Raw genomic sequence first — 13,978 nt, forward strand, 5'->3', positions numbered from 1 at the left:
ACACCTGCAAGTAATCATTATTGTAACATTCACTGTACCACTTTGGGCAGATCCAACCTAGGCATCTGTTAACTTTCTTTCAGAAGTTCTTTATTAGGCTACAGGGCTGAGATAATAGGTAATTCATAATGTTGGACAAAAGCAGGTAAGTAATCACCATAATCAAATGTATGAGATTCATTAGTGGCTTGTCGTCAAAAGAGAGGGTTCATGTCTGACATGAACAGGTCCTTATCATCAAGACAAATGCTGAGAGAACAGAAGTGTGATTACTAAAGATGAAGAGCAACAAACTATATGAGCACAATCAAGCCTGAAGATGAAGTGAAATGCATTTTATATTGTGAGAAGGCTGCTTTTGTTTTTAAGCCACTCTGAAGGACAGGATATTATTATCATGTTCAGTCTGCGAGCTAATGGTTCTTCAGGGTAATCTGCAAAATGCTATCTACTGTTTGGTGCCACCAGTAGTCTATCAGCTCATTCTCCCCTAGTGCTGTATCACAACCTCCCCTTCCCCCAACTGAGGACACTATTTTTTTCTCCACATGTGGTTTTACAAAAATGAAGACCCACTCTCTCAAGGATCTCAAGCAAAGAAGAACATGTAAATGCCAACCCATTAACTAATCTAGGATTAAAAGCCAAGACCGCCGAAGGAGACATTCATGATGATTTCTGAATACCAAGTAATGCAATGGCGACAAGTGAGTTTCCCTGGCTAGGTCTTTAATGCCCGCACATGCACTGTGATGAGCAATTCTAAAGCTTAAAGTTTGTTGTCAAAAGTGGGATAGCTGTCCACAGATCAATTCCCCTAAGACAAATCCCAAAGGAACACCTAACCGTTCCAGCTGTGTTGTAGTTTGGTTATATCAACCATCTGTCCCATTAAGTGAGCCCCTGCACTTGGGTGTTAGAAATAATAATGCTTTTTGTGATTGGATTTGATCATTACTACTATACTATGTCAGGTAGGAAAAGATGGTCCACTAACTGGCTGTCCACATGACACTTAAGGATCTACAAATTAAAAGATATTAGTCAATTCCTTTAAAAACAATCAATGTACAGATTGGTTCATTTCGTTGGTTTAGCAACTTAGAAGTTCTATCAATAGAAATCTATTGGCAACATCATATTAGGAAACTAAGAAAATACAGTTGAGTACAAAGTCTTGTTCATATGTCAAGTCAGAACAGAGACACATAGAATTAAAACCCAAAATGACACAGATCACCAGGAATTGTGCTATAGGCTTGCACTGAGATTAATAACAGGACTGGTAGTGACAGAAAAGGGAAAGCACAAGAAATGGGCTCAAGAACATAATATAAAATGTAAATGAAAAGAAGCAGAGAAAAAGGCACTAAAGTTAAATGCGGATGTACTTTTGGATGTCTTTGGCATCTATCTTCTACCTCTAACATTTGTCATCTTCCTTGACTCTTACAACCAAACATTTTCTGGGTCCTGTGGATTCTGACACTACAGTCTACATTTTTAGACAATCTGTGGTCCCTGGCAAGACACTGGAAGTTGAAACTCTTAGCACTCACCTTGATGCTTAAAGGCTAAACGTTTGCATAAAATAAAATGTTCTTGCCAAAAATCTTAACGATGGATTTGCTTATATATCTCATTCTTCTTCTTCAGTGCAACCACCCATACCTGGTCTACAGAACTGGGTTTCAGAGGGGGCCATTTCTGTGAGCTGAAGTGGTTTCAAGAAAGGAACATGAGAGAAAAAAAGGAAATATAAAGACAGAACAAAGGCAACAGGGAAGACAAGTCTGGAAAGAATTCCAAGAACAAACTACACAGGATAGCTTCTGGGAAATGAACAGCCATGTTTGGCAGGAGCTGAGACTGTGTACAGCAGAGTACAAGATAAGCTTGAAAGGGCAGGCTGGAGCCAGGGAGTGGCACCACTGGAGCCCAGGTGAGGCATTTAGACCACATGCCATTGGCCTTTGGACAGCTACTGCAGGTTGGTGCATGGGCAAGATATGCACACCATGTTTAGGAGGATGTGACTGATGATAGGTGCAGGGAGGAAGGAGCAGAAGACCAGAGTTGTGAAGCCTTACTAACTGTTCCAGGTAAGGCTAGAGGACTTGATCTAAGAGGGCAATGGTGGGAAGGGAAAGGAAAGGATTAACTTGAGGGGCTGTGTGAAATATGCATGTACTTAAACCTAGTTTTGTCCTTAATTAGAACCTAGAAAACGGTCATTTGCAGTCACTGTCAAAGAACTACTTACAAGATGCTAAGGATTCTTATGTTGATTGGGAGGTAAACTGTCATTATTATGATCAAACACATAAGAGGGCATAAAAATTCTAATGGCTGATAAAATCATTTTTAAAGGAAGCTTTGATTAAGCTTAACAGAGGCTGGGAAAAGATAAGATTTTTGATATAAGTAAAAATTATTTTTAAGGAAACCATGATTGGTTGCAAGGTGATGAGTATTTTTAAATTTCTAAAATAATTAACTGCTGATTTTAGCAAGGCAGTAATAATGACTTAATGACTGACAGATCTATTTTTCCCTACTTTTGCAAATCTACTTTTTATATCTACTTTTGCAGATGTATTTTCTCTACTTTTTTCAGATCGCTATTGCAAACCTATTATTAATCAAAAGTTAATTTTTTTGCAAATGTACCTATGAGCAAAACTCTGAAGCACTGTAGGTGACACAAGCTAAATCATGTACTTCTTAGTGAATACGCCAACCTATTTACTATTCTCATTTACTTAATACATTTTTATTGAGCCCTCACTATATGATAAGTACTGTACCAATGCTGGGTGTACAATAAAGACAGAAAAAGAAGTGCCTGGGTGGCACGGTCGGTTAAGCATCTGACTCTTGGTTTCAGCTCAGGTCATGATCTCAGGGTCGTGATATTGAGCTCAGCGCAGAGTCTGCTTGAGATTCTCTCTCCCCCTCCGCCCCCCACCAACTCATGCTCTCTCTCTAAAATAAATAAATAAGAAAACAAGGTTCTGCCCACATGGGAATGCATAGTACAATGACAAAGAAAGACATTAATTAAAAAAAAAAACTATCCAAATATATAATTTAAAATTGTGATAAGCATTATAAAGGAAAACGACAAGTTGCCTTGAGAGCTTGTAACAGGGAGGAGAAACCAACTCTGGGTCTGAGAAGGTGTTTTAAAGGAAACTGTCTTTGAACTGAAATCTGTAAGGATGCAGAGGAATGAAATAGGAAAAAAAGAGTAGAGGAGAGAACTAGAAGAAAAGATGAGCAGAGGGAAAAATCACATATAATAAAATAAAAATACTCTCTAACCTGTTGGGTGATGGTGTCCCATGGCTCCTGCAGCATCCGTGTCTTATAACACTCATGGATTCCTTCCCATATGTCCTTCAGAGCTAAAGGTCTTCCATCTGCAAAAGTGCATGGCAAAGACCATCAGTCAGTAATCCATTTGACACAATGATGTTTGGTGTTTATCTAAAACTACTAGAAGAACGTTATGATTTTTTAAAAAATCTTTGCTAGTACACATATTACTTATATATCAAAAGAGTGCCATATGAATTACTATTTTCTTCCTGAGGGAAATTTAAACATTCAAGCTTCTCTCCTTTGTAACCATCTAGCAGTTAAATTATCTGCTCATTCATTGCCTGTAGGAATTCTGCAAAATAAATAAAATCCAAATGTATTTTAGAACTGATAGATACAAGCATAGGCAAAGGGCCAGGTAGACAGACTCCCATATTCACAAGGGTGCACTATGAATACCTCTGAAATCTTAATATTTCCTCGAGTTCTTAAATCAAAAACGTACACGTTTCTTTCACTCTCTCATTGACTATCTGTAATGTTCAAATCACTCTGTTGAGTACCATGGGGAATAGAAAAAAGGAAAGCACACAGTTTCTCCTGGTAAGAAGCCTACCATCTACCAGGGAAACTATGACAAGTATATCATAGTACACTAATACTAAAATACTAGGTAGAGAGTGGTTGTTGCCAAGAGGAAAACTGCAGTTCTCCGACAGTACAGAGGAGGGAGACATTAACATCCAGTGTTTGTGGCAGGTGAAGAAAGGGAATTGTTAAGGGTGGAAGGACATGAGAAGGAATTGGCATGAAGAGATTAGGGAAGTGGATGTATTATTACTATTATTCTAGTGAATAATAATTCTTTTTCTTTCTTTAAACAATTCAACAATTAACTTATATTTCTAACAATCACAACAATTCACCTATATTCATAACAATCCAAATAATGTATTTCATGAAGACCACTATGGCACTAGGAGAGAAATAGGTATCTAAATTTGTAAAATAAAGTAGAAAGAAGAAATTACCTAAAGACTTTGAAATTGCACACTGCTGGACAGAAGGTGATCTTACTACTAGAATTTAATGCTACTTGGCCCAGAGCTATCAAGTCCTCAGAACTTAGGGTTGTGCTCGCTTAGGCAAGTGGACAATAGCATTTAAAGAAAGCTCATCACGGGCACCTGGGTGGCTCAGTCAGTTGAGTGTCTGCCTTCGGCTCAGGTCATGATCCCAGGGTCCTGGGTCGGAGTCCCATATTAGGCTCCCTCTCTCGGTATCTCTCTCTCAAATAAATAAATAAAATCTTAAAAAAAAAAAAAAAACCCACACTAAAACTAAAACTATAACACTCTCACTCCTGTGAGCTTTTTTTTTTAAAAAAGGAAAGAAAGAAAGCTCATCAGTATATCAAATCATTAGACCCAAAGAAGTATTTGGTCATCAAGTGCAATAAAACTTGGGGAAATAATCTATCCCAACCCCTAACGCCCCCACCACAAAGCAAAAGGTATTGTACTCAGATTCATGGAGTTTAAGTAGAGATGTAGACTGTAGTCTACGGCCATACCACCCTGAACACGCCCGATCTCGTCTGATCTCGGAAGCTAAGCAGGGTCGGGCCTGGTTAGTACTTGGATGGGAGATGTAGACTGTAGGAAAAGAGCACTGGACTTGGAGCCCAGGCTGAATTTGAATTCTGGTGTCAGCACTTAACTCTCTACGTGACTGCAAGTTATTTGGCTTTTACCTGTAAATGAGTATAATTATCCTTCTCAAATCCTGTTCATGTGAATGGGCTTGCATCAGTGAACACACCCAGGACTGTGTCAGGCACACAGTCAGAGCTTAATACCTAGTAGGTATCTCCTCCCAGCCCCCACTGCACCACTTCAGTACTTCCCATACTATAAAGCTAAAGGATTCACTTACAGACCACTATTTCTTAGAATTTTCTCATGTTTCTACACCATGCACATTGTGTTTGATGACATAATATACTAATACCAGAGGCAGGGCATTTCTCATGTTTGACCAGAAAAGTTGAACTTTTCCTCAACCTTTATTTTCAATAAATAGTAATAGAATATTTTGATACATTTTCAATAAGTATCTTCATCTTGGCATTTATCTGGTGGCAGGAGACCATTATCTTTTGATAAATAGTTTTATTCCATTGACATTTCCATGTCTGTAAAATGAACAAGATTTATTCATCCAATTAACATTTGAATGTCATGTTTAGGTACAAGTTAAAAACAAGCTGCCTTCAGTATCTGTGTTATATTGTTTTCTGAACACATTTACAGAGCAGGGCCAAACTTTGCCCTTAAGATAAGCACTACATATCTTCAAAATACGCACACGTGTGTGTGTGTGTGTGTGTGTGTGTGTGTGTGTGTACTGATATTGGAAGAGGGGGGTAGGGTCTTAAGTACTTCAATGTCAAATGGTAAACCAAATAATCAAATTATAAAAAGATGACATGCTTTTAAAATAATTTTCAGATGTCGAAGTTATAAGAAATCAAGTTGTAGGATAATAAAATGTTAGAGCTGGTATAATTAAGGCAACCAAGGTCTTGGGAAACATACATCAGCCAAAATTATGCAGCCAGTTCCTGCCATCCCCAGCAGCCTCTGGGGGCGGGTCTCAGTACCCTTCCCGCCATTCCCTGCACCTCTGAGGGCAGAGACTGCCCCTATCCTTTCACCACTGCAGCCCTACAGTGTAGTTCCAAGCCCCACTCACACATTGCAAATGCTTTATAAATATTTACTGAGTAAATGATAAATGAAAGGACACCCTCCTTAACTTTATTTCCTCTAAGACAGAGAAAGGCTTTGCAGACTTAGAGAAGAATGCTGGGTTTAATATCTGGCCATCAATAATGATTTTAATTTTACTCCTTAAAATATTTCAGCCTACAATCTAAGGATGGAGTAAGTGGTTCGGCTATTACCACTGTCAAAACCCGGCATACTCTGCTGGAACCATTCATACAAAATGCAATAATCAGCAGCTACCAACAAGGTGGAAAGACCTAGAACAAATGTAACAGAATATTTTCATCAGATTTGATGCTACGATTGAGGGTGTGTGACATATGTTTTCAGAGAACCTCAGATTTACAGGAAAACAATTAACATCTTACAATACAGGAATTAAAACAATGATCTGGTCAACTTAGAAATAACAGATAATTACAGAGTTAAAAATAATAAGTTCAAACATAAAAAGATGCATCATGCTCCTACATGCATGTTTGTAAGAGGGCTACCCACTTTCTAGAAAGACAAGAGTGTTTTCTAAGTGAATAGATGTGACTGTATTCTCTAATGCATTTACAGACTGTTTAAAAATGCATGCATTAATGATGATCAAATGAGCACTTGTGCAAGCTACTATGACAAGAGTGCCAATCTCTCCAGCTTCTGCTGACCATCTACACTGCAGACAATCTGGCTAATATAGCTTTTTCTCTCACATACAGATATGACAATAATGACTGTGATGTGGGTTCTTTTCTCTAAGCCTTTATCATCAACTTGCCCAGTCAACGCTCATGCCTTCACGATCAAAGACATACAAAAGTTAGTTTTGTGATCTTTTATGCTAAAACAAAAAATTTTGACCTTATCAGCAATTTCTCCAAAACCATGTCATACACTACTGACACACAAAATATATTCAAAATATGACTGTGATTCTAATTATTTCAAAACCAAATGGAACCTTCATTAATTCCACCGAAACCATTAAATGGAGACCATCAAATATATTTCAAAAATCACGTCATAAAAGTAGAGCTTAAATATTGCAGAAACTTGAAGAACTTTGTGATTTTGAATCTATCTATTTATGAAAACCGAAGACCCAAAACTTTAACTTAAAATAAATTGTGGGCATAAACAAATCCTTGGTTAAGCTCATGAAACACATTATTATGTGCTTTCATGTTCAGTTGAAGGTATCTTCAATCAGAAACTTTAAGCCCTGTTAAGAGGGTCTATTCTTTTCTGTCTGGCCTCAGTCAGAGGTGACATAAGCATACTCAATCAACAACTCCCTAGTTTTAGACCCAAGATATTCAATAGCACCAATTTTAACATACTTAGAAATCTCGTTAATCACACTGAGGCTGAGAAGCTCAGTAAAATCCCCTGCATGCTTGAAAAACTGAAGCAGAAGCTGAAATAATTACAACAGCAACCCACAAAGTAAGCATGGCAAATTAAGGCCATTTATTTAACAAGTGTTTATTGAATGCCTACTGTATGCCTCTATCTCCTGGAATGATGATACACATTTGAGCTAAAGGAATATTCTGTCAGCAACCTAGAATGTCAATGATAAAAGAAGAAGAGACATTGGATGAAAAATAGAATAATTAAAAAGTACAATCTTTAGCAACTGCCAGTAGCGTTTAATTTAACAATTTTTATATAAAATCTCTCAATTGAATAATAACCTACATGTCAAGTAATCTATATATTACTCAAAATGTGCAGCTCTCTAAATTTCTTCCTTATGGAGCACAACACAAACATTCATCTATCCAGGAAAGCTAAAATATAGTCTCTCTCAGGTAAGAAAATGAATTACCTTCTCATGTCCTCTTCCTGGCCTTGGATCCACTTAAAATCTGTTGCTTTTTGTATATATGGTATTTTGCACTAATACAGGTTAGAATAAACCTTTTGGCTAATTAGTTCTCCCTGTAGTTTTGTTTCACATTTCTCTAGCATTTTCTTCTTTAAAACATTTTTAAACCAGGGCTTGATTTTTCAATGGGATTCTATTCCCATCGTATGTTTTAAACAAGCATCCTAACTCCCCATACTATTTCAAACGTTTACATGGTTCAACAAATAATTCTTGTTAAATTTCCTCTATTGTTTGATTTTTCAATTTGAATATCTTTGTATTAGTTAATTTTTCATTATTTTTCTTAATAACTTCCATTGTTTGCTCTTAAATTTGATTTCAATCCATTGAGTCTCTTTTTAGTGTACCAAAATCCATGTTCCATTCCATTATCATAGCTTTATAACTTTATATAAGTATACGTGGCATATATGAACTTTCTTAAAGATTCTCTATGATCAAATAAATTAAATTAAATTATCTGTCAAATCATTTTCTATATTCTGCTCATTGTAATCATTAATGAGAATCATTTTTGCCTCAATCTTTAAGAACCTCTCCAATCCACCTTTTCTTTCCTGTTCAACAAGCTGCCTTACCTCTCACTTTGCTGGCAACCACTTCCAAACCATTATCTCTTTCATAATTTGACCTCAACATATCTTTCCAAATATTTCTTCCACAGTTCATCTTAAGGAAACCTTTACTTCAAACTGGCCTCTCACTGTTCCCCAAATATGCCATGCTCTCTCCAGCCCTACAGCTTGGCACCCACCCTCCTCCTCTTCTCCGATGCTTTTTCCAGCCTCTTCAGAAAAGTCAACTTGTTACCTTCCCTTGCAAGTTGTTGGACAGAGCTGTGGATACTTTACTTTATTCTCCAACTTCCTCCAACTCCATCTTTCTGTTTTCCTGTTATTCTCTTCTAAGCACTCCAAAGACCTCCTCTTGTTCCAGACCACATTGAACAAGGCTCTTCTTCCTTCTCCTTGATGATATACACACTGCTCTAAGTCCAAACTTTCCATTATTCTTCCTTTATGCTGGCCTTTATCGTGGTTTGCCTTTGAGAGATAATTATTCCTTGGCTATTTCTTTCTCCCTATTCCTCCATGAGCATCCTTTAGGCATACAGCAAGTGGACAAATCTTCCACATGAAATATCTGGGTTACATTTTTAATTCTATACTCTTACTCCCCGGGCCAATAATAGAATGGATCTCCAGAAAGAACAGACATTCAGTTGCTGAATGGAAGAAATGTTTCCTTCCCTATTCAAAAGCAGCCCTTCTGACTAATTAAAGAAATATGTCAAAACAGTTCCCAAGAAGAACCCATATGTCAGCCAAAGAATTAAATATTTTGAAAATGAGAAGAACCATTTGGTCTCTTTTTCAATAGAGATTGAGAACAAAGGAAAAGAAGAAAGACAGGGCAGGAATAAATCAGAATTCAAACTGAAATAAATATAGAAATCTCTAGTTGTCATGAAAGGGAAAACTATGTAAGCTTAGGACTTTGGTGAAGCCCTAAGACATTATGTATATAGCTAAGGTTTTTCACTACGTTTCTAACACTTGCCACCAGCTTTTGACCAAAACCAAGTCCTCAATCAAAAAGGAAAAATGGGACATAAAAAGGTGCTGGAATGATGGGCAATACACAAAGCCTTTAGCATGATACAAATACTTCTTTAAAACAGTGTGCTTCAAAAACAGTTGGGTGGGGGGAGTGGAAACAGTGAACACTGAAGATGGCAGTGTTTTGTGAGAATGGACTTCATAAACTACAAAGCACTATTTGAATATAGGCTATTTATTACTACGTGACAGGAATGTAGTTACCTCTTACCCACTGCTGGGTAACAAATGGTATTAAGTGTGTCCCACTACTTCTTCCAAACTTCAAATGGCAAAAGTAGTTAGGGGAAAAAAAAAATACTGGGAAGGACTTATTTCTCTTCTTAAATCCATGTTACCCCCGAGAGAACCGGGCTCCTAAATGTCCAAGTAGTAGGAATGAGAGGTACTCAGCAGCAGAATGCTGGTGCAATTTGGCTGTTTTCACCTTCAAGGATCGAATAAAAATATGTGTTTATAGAAGTGGGGCAGCTGCTCAGCTAGTTTGGATGCCCACCCTTTGAGTACTCAAGACTTGCCATTTTCCTTAATCAACTACTTCTGTAGTCTCTAAGAAGTATCAAACTGGAGAGTAAAAGTATATAGATGTTTTGGGTCCTGAGCTTCCTGGAGACAACAGCATCACTCTCTTCCTTATAACCCATCAGAGCAATTCAAATAAGGCCCGATCACACTGTTTCCATCTTTGGGTTGTATGCAGAAATGGTTAGAAATTCCTCATCATTGGTTCATTCAGTAAATACTTGTTGATACTATATCACAGCAGATCCTGTGGGTGTCAAAATGAGTAAGACAAATAACAAATGTCACATATGTATTACACACACACACTACCATGAATAAAGCTTATCACTTTGTAGGTTATAAGTACTCGCTATTAATTTCCTTCCTCCCTCTTTTCACCTTACAGCTCCATTTTCTCGCTTACCATTTTATAGGGAAGAAGCAAATAATTCTCTTATAGTGAAACTTGCGATATTATATACGATATGATGTGAAATGATGTGGTGTGATGTGATATGACATGGAAGTAACAAGAGCAAGTGCCATGTTAGCTGAGTCCTGGGCAATAATAGGCCTGGTGGACACTGGCCAATACAGAGGAATAAGAAGTAATCACAATTCAATGGATTTGCATTTCAAGAAACACAATAAATATTTCTTCTGGAATCTAAACCAGTTGATAAAAGAAAAGGTCATGTCACTTAAATGCGAATTACTACTACTAATTGCTTTACTTAAAAAAAAAGGTAACAGAAGAAAAATCAGAGCAGAGCAGAGAAACTAATTTTTACTAACAATCAAATGCAAAAGAAATTCTAAATATCTGTCCAAAGCAGGGCTAAGTGAACTATTTCTGAAGCAACAAAAAAGACCCCTGAGCAAGAAATTTTTATAATCATCCTCTTTCTAGGTCGGAACTCTGTTAGAATGAGACAAAGAAAAATCTGGACCTGGAATAAGAGGAAGATGGTAGGAATCCATTCACCACACTGACAGAGATCTGTTTAACAAACAGATGGAGGGCCAGAGAAATCAGATAGCGCAGAAAAAGGGAATGGATTAAAGGGAATAAATGAAAAATTATGACTCCAGAGTAAAGGGTGAAACATTTTTAGAACATCCATTAGGCTAAGTTAGTAGAAAAGAGAAAAGAAATTCTTAGAATATGATAAAGGAAAGAACCATTTTTCATGTTCCTCCACAAGAAAACATTCAGTATGCTTTGAAAAATTAAATTAGATATTTTAATTTACCTGCGTATATACTAAATGAATTCTGGAATTTAAAAAAGTCCCTAGTGCTCATTCCACACCACACAGAATGGGGAGGGAGGAACAAGGAAAGCTGCCATGTAAAATAAATGACTTGTTGGGGTTTTCTTTTATTAACCATAAATAAAGGGGGTCTTACAAGTATATAGATAGGACCCAAGAAAGCAAGTGTGGTATTTGTTTGTTTTTTTTGTTACTATTTTTTTTTTTTTAAGGAACAGAAAGCCATCATAAAGAAAAGATCCCAGGAAGTCTACAAATTTCGTTAAAATATAATTGGACTTGCAGGAACAATCACTGTGCTGTACTGTAAGGGGAGCTGTTGGCACATAAGAGCAAAGTACACGTCTGAGCTCATCCACCAGCCTCGGCAAGACCCACTTCCAGCTAGAAGCAGTCATGTTTCAACACCTCCGACTCCCTAATGCTGACAAGCTCAACAACTTGTTTTGTCTCTGGGAGCTCTTCTCTGGTGATTAACTGCTTATGGTGAATACTAATTATAGGAAAGTACAGTATTGAAGAAGTAGTGTCCTATTTCCTTTACCTGCAGCTTCGATGCGTCTTCGAATCTAGAAAGATACTAGGTAGAGCCACTGCAAGCCAAAACCAAGAAAAGTATTTCCCCTCCCCCATGGTAAATAAATGTATCCCCTTCTGCTTTTTAGGATAACAGAGTTCACTGACAATAAACCCCCTTAACCTCTGGGCTCCAAACTGAAGAGAATTACAACAATAAAGTGAGTGTTTTAAAGGCCTATAATAATCATATGGATAAATCTGCAGCAAGACTTTGTGAATTAGTAACTATCAGTGTCCTCAATTCCCCATGTCCCATGTTGAAAATTTACCCCAAATTGTCAGTTCTTAGGAATTGCACCTCAGATTAAAATCTTCTCACCAGGGAGTCTATGAGAATTTGTTCTTGTGTTTTAAATCCTAAGTGCTTGTTAAACCGCCAACACTGCAAAATTAGAGACCATTAAACAATATAAGGCAGCAAGTGATTAAATCTACCAAATACACATTCAAAGCAGCTTAAGCTACTTTTTAATTAAAAATAAAATATCACTGGCTAAATTCAGATGTCTTAGCTACCCAGAAAAAGTTAGAAGGCTGTTCAAAATGCAAATGCTGCTGATAAGGCCAGAGAGGAAAGGAGAAACAGGGTAGGGGGTGGGCTGGGGAGGCAGCTCCTCTCGTCCTGAGCCCAGGGAGACAGGGCCTTGCAATGCTGACCCGGTTTAGTCAGAGGACGAGAAGAGGGAGTCATTGCCGCGCTACTGGGTGAGAACTCCATGTGGCTGCTGATTAAATAAGCTTTATTAGCCAAGGCCTCAGAGGAGACAGGGTGTTCCACCTTCTTGGCAAGGGGAATGAGTTGAGTAACAGCATGGCAGGAAGCTACGGCACTGGAGATGTATAGATGGCCGAAGGAAATGTTCGTGCTATTTTTAAATATAGCTTGAACTATTTGATAAACCGTTCTTGAAATAATTATTAGCATTTGGGGAAGGAGACATGGGGGCTTTTGAATTAACAGAATCGCTTAAGAATGAAAGACATTTTTACTGTAAAGTTAGAAGTACATAAACATTGTAGCTTTACATTGTTCCTACTTGTTTAAGGAAAAGAAAAAGGGCCAGGGGCTTAGTCAACGTTGGGCAGGAGGCCAAGAATCTGAAGATCAGACTTAAGGCTGGGATGATATCATTCACTCTGAAGTCTTGATACTCTTTCTAAAGCATGAGAAAATTTACTGGTAAAACCTTACCTCACCCACAGTTTTCTTATTTTTAACTCTATTTTTTTTCCTCTCAAGAATAATTTTCTAAATCTGCTTTCTGCCTTATATGTAAATGTTATGAATTTACATCTAGCAGGCGACATGGTCTTACCTAAAAAGCTTGCCCTAAAGTAAAGCACAGGCACTTGGTAGCTACAGGAGTATAAGACATGATACTCATATTTAATCACTTCGCTTCCCGTTGTGGTCTCAGTCACTTCAAAATCATCCAGGGGTAGCTCTAAAGCCTCCTGAAAACAAAAACAAAATGTGTGTGTCAATAAAAAAAAAAAAAAGTACATTAACACAGAAAGGGAAAGAGGAGGTTTTCTTCTGGCAAAATAACAGTTAAATAAAGATAGCACTATGAGGTAAGGAAAAGGGAGTTTCCAACATTAATGTTTAACATTTGAGTCCTGGGTAAATAGTAAAACCAGAAAACATTAGCATTAAGTAATTCCAGATTGTTTTTGAGAGACAAAGCAGCTCTGGGTAAAGAAACAGGAAGAAAAAAAAAAAAAAAGCAAAAGATCTATTGCAACAGCAACTCTGAAAAATCTTTACTGTACAATTTTAGCAACAAGATGATGGCTATACAAGCTACCTTCTTCCCTACCTGTGAAAGCTAAAAACATCCTAACAATTGAACAAGAGGCTGTGAAATGTCCCTAAAGATTCTATTGTACTTGCCAAAAGATGATTCATTGTGTGCTGAACAATTCCCAGTTCCATTTTGAATAAGAAAGTTATTTTGCAAGAGGCTGAGTTTGTTAGGTAATTTTCAAAACCTGAGATGAGTCTGT

The 13,978-nt window shown here is 37.4% G+C and overlaps 1 protein-coding gene across 9 annotated transcripts in view; it reads right to left on the reverse strand.

Annotated features, from left to right (window-relative positions):
* Positions 1-13,978, reverse strand: part of ATG10 (autophagy related 10) — a 228,416-nt gene that overhangs the window by 67,885 nt on the left and 146,553 nt on the right. For all 9 annotated transcript variants that reach the window (XM_032404073.1, XM_032404071.1, XM_032404067.1 and 6 more), the window contains 2 exons: positions 13,288-13,426; positions 3,325-3,422 (listed from right to left, as the gene is read on the reverse strand). In XM_032404073.1, coding sequence (XP_032259964.1) covers positions 3,325-3,422; positions 13,288-13,426 — 237 coding nt within the window. The remainder of the gene's footprint in view (positions 1-3,324; positions 3,423-13,287; positions 13,427-13,978) is intronic.

The sequence above is a fragment of the Phoca vitulina genome, unplaced genomic scaffold, assembly GCF_004348235.1.
Source record: "Phoca vitulina isolate PV1807 unplaced genomic scaffold, GSC_HSeal_1.0 scaffold6, whole genome shotgun sequence".
Taxonomy (NCBI): domain Eukaryota; kingdom Metazoa; phylum Chordata; class Mammalia; order Carnivora; family Phocidae; genus Phoca; species Phoca vitulina.